The sequence below is a fragment of the Cebidichthys violaceus genome, unplaced genomic scaffold, assembly GCF_023349555.1.
Source record: "Cebidichthys violaceus isolate CVI_PGR_0920_01 unplaced genomic scaffold, fCebVio1.0.p SCAF_4, whole genome shotgun sequence".
NCBI lineage: Eukaryota > Metazoa > Chordata > Actinopteri > Perciformes > Stichaeidae > Cebidichthys > Cebidichthys violaceus.
The window spans coordinates 15,110,942-15,118,026 of NW_027176594.1; the positions used below are offsets into that span (position 1 = coordinate 15,110,942).

A 7,085-nucleotide genomic window follows, 5' to 3' on the forward strand; every position below is an offset into this window, starting at 1 on the left:
GGCATCTCTCCTTGGAAAAATGACTGAAACAATGTTTGATTGATAATAACAATATATTATGCGTTGATCAACTAATTGATAGATGGACCTACTGAGATTACAACCACGATAAGACAATCACCTTCAATAAAAGAAAAGCTCTATTCAGGAGCAGCTGCTCCTCTGTCCTTCGTGTTTGATCTGTGCTCACCTCCTTCTTTACATCAATTTGTCTCAATCCAGAATAAAATAAAAAAAATTATAAAAATGTAAAATGTAGTATTAATAGCAGACATAAATAGATATAAGGTGATTCCCCATGGGGCTTCTTTTGTCATTGTCTATGCATGAACATCAACATGAATGTGTGTACTTTTGTCTATTTATTATATTTTGATATAAGTGCAGTGGCGGATATTTTCTTGGAAACAGTCCAGATTCCTTCAAAGTCTGGGACTGACCAGTCTCGTGTGATGTGTGAGCGTACATGCATGTAGGCGTGAACCGGCTTGTGTGTGTTATGAGAAGTGTATGTGTGTGTGTGTGTGTGTGTTGGTATTGGTGGTGGTGGGGGGGGGGGGGGAGGGTGGTGGAGGTTCCTTATCTACAGGCCACAGGCAGCTTTTGAGGCTCTTATCAGCAGCCACCATATTCTACTAGCACATCCTCTTGTCCAGCAGGGAGCGGAAAACTCTCCTTGCAACATGGCTCCCCCCCCCCCCTTCTCCCTCTCCCTCTCCCTCTCTCTCTCTCTCTCTCTCTCTCTCTCTCTCTCTCTCTCTCTCTCTCTCTCTCCCCCTCTCTCCCACCTCACACTCGCCAGTTCCAGAGCTCTCCTGACTGGCAACCAGCAAAAGCATTGTGTCTCCTTGGCGAGGAGAGTGAGAGAAGGAAGAGATAGACAGGACAGTGAAAGAGAGAGAGAGAGAGAGAGAGAGAGAGAGAGAGAGAGAGAGAGAGAGAGAGAGAGAGAGAGAGAGAGAGAGGGGTGAGAATGACATATGGACAGAGGGGGAGGCAGAGAACATCTCCACACTTTGAATGCGTCTTCGTTCTAAGGAGCAACTTCTCAACGAAAAATAAATATGTGCGTTTGTACAATCTAATCAAACTTAATTTCTTCGTGAATATTTGGAACTTTATTATTTTATTTTTTTCTGAGGAGTGTTTTATATGGTGTCAGACAGCTCTGACCTCAGACACTGACAGGCTGCAGTGGAGTGTGAGCGACCTGAAGAAGGAGGAGGAGGAGGAGGGCCTTAAACGCTGAGGAGATACAACATGTGCGTTCTTAGATCGCTTAAACTCTGATGGATTTTGTATGACAGACAGACGAGCCACACTGGATGTCATAATGTATCTGTGAGTACTTATTTAATGTGTCTTCTTTTTTATTTTATATGTTGATTTTTGTATGCATGACTGAGGTTCGCAGCCTCTAACAATTGCATATATATATGTGTGTGTGTGTATATCTTATATTTTTTAAATAATTGTATAAATAATAATACGTTTCTGTCACATGAGCCATATAAGGTGTGTACTTTTAGTAACATTGTTGAAAACTGGTAATTAAAATTTGGTAGTTTTGTGGTAAATAGATGGAGATAGAAATGATGGTTTATCTTTACAAATCTTCTGTTAAAAGCTGAACTATATAGTTTTTTGTAAAAATCCAATATATTGTGTATTTGGCTCAAACAATAATATGAAGCATGATATAGAAAGAAACAGAAAGACAAAAACATATATTGGATACATACAAAATCTAGTGAAATAAAACAACTCATAAAGATTATTTTCATGAATTAAAATTTTCTCAAAAATATCAAAGATATTATATTTTAGGATTTTTTGATACAAACTATTACACAGCTCGGTGTGCAGAAACATACCTACAGACTTGACTAAAAATCAATGGCTGTATTAAACATTATTAATTAAAATATGCTACAAATACACTATATGAGAAGAGCGGTTTTGTTTCTTGGCTACCACAGCAAAATTAATTATCTTACTTAAGTGTGCAGCTAATTATGTTTTTAGTCAAAGTATTTTACAGTGAAACGTTTTAAACATGAATCTGGTTGTTTCTGTGTAGCTTCTCTAAGGGTTCTTCCCACCGAGATATTTAAACGACAGTAAATATAACACTGCTGCAAAATAAAATGATAAAAAACTAACTTTGAGAGCATCATTGTGAAAGAGGGAACTGTCCAAAATAAGGCCATGACCACCAGAAAAAGACAAAACAGGAACACTTGCGATTGCAAAACCTGAGAAATCATAAGGGCATTATGCCTGTCAGCTCAGTGACAACAAACGTCTCACTCTGTGAAGAAGTGGACTTCAAATAGTGAATTCACTTCATATCCAGCATTTTAACATCAGGGCAGTAGTGTGTGATGAAATCTGTGGACCAGCTTCCACTGAGGAAACCACAAACAACAACAACTACTCCTGACATTTTAGTACGAGCTCTAGTGCCGCTTATCTGCAAATTATGACCTTTTAGCACATTTTCATATCCATATATTTACCAGAGTGTGTTTTTCTTTGTTCAACAGACTCTTTGATATCAATCCAGTCTTCGGGGATCTGGGGCATTTTGAATGCTGAAAAGGATTTTGACTCACATCCTCAAAATACACACAGACAGACAGACTCATTGAGAGCAGCCACTAGAGACTTCACATTCACAACCTAGAATCTACTGCTCAGGATGCTCTGTGAGAAAAATCCACTCAAAATCAGACCGCGACACCCACCCCGGCTCCACGCTGCACCTGCAGGTGATACTGCAGGAGAAGCCCCCCTTTAAAAACTGCAAGGACTGCAACAGTTCGTTCATTGGCACCCTCTGAGACATGGAATTGAGGGAATGAATCCAGGCTCACGTTTACACACAGCCAGCAGCGGCGGGAATGATGGATAATAAGGCTGGATCAGAGGGCAGCTGTAGCACATTTAGTCTAAACTGACGACTCGCACATTAACCCTGGCAACAATAACTGAAGGACTTCAGGTTGGCAAAAACAAAAATGTATTGAGGAAGAGCAGCAAAATATTGCGGAATCTGCTGGAAAGTGGAACAAAGGAGAAAGAAATAAAGGGTTTCAAGGAAAGACACGTTTAGAAAAGGTGTAAAGAGTTGTGTAGGACGAGCTGCAGGTGGTACACACAAGCACGTTACTGACTCACACTCAAACAAAAGACACGCTGACTTACTCGCTGGCACTAACTCACCACCATGATGGAGAAGCTGAACTCCACCGGCCCACCTGCTTCACCCCCCGCCCTACCTCGCCACTCCTCCTCCTCCTCATCCTCTTCATCCTCCGCCTCCTCCCCATCCTGCGCCTCCGTAGAGCAGCACAGTCCCCTCCACAACAAGACTTTGGCATCCTCGGACGCCATCAGCAGCCCGTGTCCCGCTAACAAGACAGGACACAAGGGACACATGGATGTCCCCTCTTCTGGCTCGATTCAGTCCCCCATTGCCACGACGACGGCATTAACCGGTCACCACGCAGACTCAGCTGCTGCACCTGAGCCCATCGTCATGGAGACCGGGGAGGAGGAGGAGAAGCGAGGAGGACCAAAGAGCACCTCAGCCCCTGCTGTCTCTGTCAACGGGTCCCCAACTCTTTCCTCTCCGCCTCCGCTCCTCCCGGCGCCAGCCAGGACCTCCACATGCCCTGTACCGCGTCCAAGCTCCACCGCCTCCTTCCCTTCATGCTCATCATCCTCTCCTCTTCCTCCACACATTCCAGTCATCAGCCTCGGTCACAGCAAACCTCCTCTCCCGCTCCCCAATACACCTTTGACTGCCCTCCACCCAATACCCAACCTCCTACATGGGCCCCACGGGGACCTTCGCCGCTGTCAGCGGGCCTGTTTGCCCATGGCCAGCCCTGGAGCTTCTGGATCTTCTGTAGCTTCTGGGGGCCCCTCAGCTCCCTCCCCAGGACCCCTGTTGCCTCAGCAGTACCTGTCTGCACACCCCTTCTTCACCAGGTGAGATACGGTAGATATGGATTGCTTCAGACTCTCATCAGTGAAAGCTGACCGGTGTGGATTTCCTGTCTCAGATTGTTTCATTTGAATAATTTTGGGGACACAAAGAAGAAAAGTTTTCTATTTCTTAATTTGAAAAAAAGAAAAGTCAGAAAACCATCAACAAAAAAAATATATTTTTACGTCTTCCCTATTGAGTCAATCATCTTGCAAATCCTCATTTTTATCTTGTGACCCCTTTGAGGGGTCCCGACCCCAAGGTTGGGAACCACAGCATTAGCAGACAACACCGATAGACAAATGTTATGAGCAGGTGTGTATTAAATCATCTTGTTAGGTTAAATACTTCTGGAGGTTGCATTTGATCCTGTAAGGATTTCTGAATGACGGAAAATATTATAATATAACTTATGAAACATCAAATAGTATATTAAATAAAAATGGAAAATATTTTAATGTAACTTATGAAACATCAAACAGTAGATTAAATCAAAGACACACAAATGTCCCATGCTCCTTCACATCCTTTTCATCAGAGAATGCAAACAGGTGTGGACCTACCAAAATATGCTTTCCTGAGACACTAGCGATGATGATACCACCTCGTTGGTAACAATTTCCCGTTTCATATGAAACCTCAACTGCTTGGATTTCACGACTTCCCATGGTGATTAATTGTGGCTACGCTGCAGTTATGCAAAACTGACAGCAGGATGTGTGCTGCTATGAAGGGACCTCACATTTCTCACGCTAAATTTACTCATCAGGACATTTGGTCGCTGACCACGAGTTGCACCATGGAATGTTTTCTGTGTGCATTTAGTAGCAAACAAAAAAAAAGATATCACTTTTGAAACAATAATTTTACTTTTAATTGCAGCTAAATTTAGACGCCGATCCGACAAAACACTACAAAACAGACCTCTTAAAGCTTTTTTGGGGCTTGTAGAGTTGGCAACTCTTTGCTTACTCTCATGAAGAAAGGCACTCATTTGCAGACTTTATCAGAGCCCTCATACTGTGCATCTATTCTCTACTCCAAAAAAAAGATTTTCCTCACAGTTTCTTTCCGTAACAAAGAAGTATCAGCTATGTGAATATTCAAAAAATGTTTCCTAGATCTAAGGTTTCACCATCTGTCATGCAGGTCTGGGAATAGGATTCCCTGCAGACTTCTCTCTGGTCTGTTTGTAGCAGGAAGCATTGATCTATTTCATCCCCCTGAAGTAGAATCAGCTAGTAAGCAGACTTAATGAGACTGGGCTAAAACTCTGCATGCACACTCAATCAACGCCACCAACATAATCACACCGCAGTTAATGGCTTCCACCATCTTCTTCTCCCACTCCCCGAGATTTCTGTCTTTTTAAGGACAGAAATGCTGGAGCGACTTAACATTGTAAAAATGTTTTATATATATTTAGCTGCACTTGATTGCGAAAGCAGTTACAAAAATGCCACATTTTGCCGTGTTTTTATCTCTAGTTCTTACCTGAGTCCCTCGGGAGGAAGCTATGGCGTCATCAGCAGCAGCCGCATCAAGAGAAGACCCTCGTCACACTTTGAGTTGGAAATCAATGATTGTGAGTTTCTGTGTGACCAAATACAGAATGAGACATCAATATCAATATGTGAATGTTTGCATGTTTGAAATTGTATTGATGTAATTGCTGCTCACGTCGTGGAGAAGGTTAATATCCAATATATTTAAAAGATAAGGTTGTAGATGTTCTGTGTTTGCCTCATTGTCAACAAGTCTTATCAAAAAACTGACAGCAACGATGTGTCAGTACATCTCAATACAATCCTTTCAGTCCAAAGCCCATTGTTTTCACTCAAGACAGGTCATAGATACATATTAAAGTTGTTTTCAAAGTTAAGTCATTACCTAAAACAGCAGGGCACTGTAGTAATTAATTTTTTGGGGGACTATTTTCAGCGGTGGATTAATACACATTTGGTGCTCTAGTGAGTATCCACAGCAGCAAGGCGGTATACTGTATGTGGGATTGACTCAAAACAAACTAAAGTGTCCATGTTCACCGTAATGAATGAAGTTGTACTAGTAAAACAGTGTGGCTCATTGATGTGTTTTGAATACGATATACCAGGCTTTGGCCACACAAGACTTGTTAGTGGGATTTCATTGTTATTCTTTTTATGGGATTTGTTGACAATAATTATACATATTAACTTCTTCTTATGTCCTTTAAGGCCCTGCACACTCAGACAGTGATTATGTGTGTCTAACAGGCCCTCCTCAGAAAATCGCTCGGCGTGTCTTCACCAACAGCCGCGAGCGCTGGCGACAGCAAAACGTGAACGGGGCTTTCTCTGAGCTGAGGAAACTCATTCCCACGCATCCACCCGACAAGAAGCTCAGCAAGAACGAGATCCTCCGCCTGGCTGTCAAGTACATCAACTTCCTGGTCACGCTGCTGAGTGACCAGGCACAGGACAAGAGCAGGGACTCGGCTGAGGACGAGAGCACCGCGGCTGGGCTGGACAGTAACAAACAGAACCATCTTTGTCAGTGCAACAGTCCTCCTCCGTCCCACGCCGGCCCGCCATCCTCAGCCCGTCCCGCGACAGTCCACAGAGACAGGGACTCGACTGACTCGGTCATTGCTCTGCTAACTCCCCGGCAACATCCAGTTGCTATGGCGACACGGACAGTGAGGAGAGCTTCGGGGCTAAGACCTCTTTGGTGACTCATGGCATTCTGGGAAAGGTCAGGGATCAGATAAGGATGGTGGCAGCCACAAATGACGAGCGGTGACACCAGAAGACGGCGAACGAAGATGTGTAACTGTCACGGTGACAGACAGGACACACTATCATCGCCAGATACCAAAAGTGTTTGAGGAACAAGTGTGATTCTTCAACCTTCAAGTAGGGAAAGAAGTAAAAGGGCGGGGGGGGGGGGTGTTGGAGACAATTTTGTAGTTTTAACTGTCTCGATGTCTTTTGTCTTTTACAAGTGTATCTGTGCTGTGGGGCAAGCTGAGAGGCACGAAACATCACAGAACATCCAAACAGAAACACGTTTTATATCCAAATAAGGTGACAATGTTCCTTTGTCAAACATT

At 43.3% G+C, this 7,085-nt stretch overlaps 1 protein-coding gene across 1 annotated transcript in view; it reads left to right on the top strand.

The window, feature by feature from the left end:
- The first annotated feature begins 829 nt into the window (after positions 1 to 829).
- Positions 830 to 7,085, top strand: part of lyl1 (LYL1 basic helix-loop-helix family member) — a 6,590-nt gene continuing 334 nt past the window's right edge. The window contains 5 exon segments of the mRNA XM_068727459.1: positions 830 to 1,341; positions 2,547 to 3,996; positions 5,482 to 5,579; positions 6,250 to 6,624; positions 6,627 to 7,085. The exon segment at positions 6,627 to 7,085 is cut by the window's right edge and continues 334 nt beyond it. Coding sequence (XP_068583560.1) covers positions 3,230 to 3,996; positions 5,482 to 5,579; positions 6,250 to 6,624; positions 6,627 to 6,775 — 1,389 coding nt within the window. The 5' untranslated portion in view covers positions 830 to 1,341; positions 2,547 to 3,229 and the 3' untranslated portion in view covers positions 6,776 to 7,085.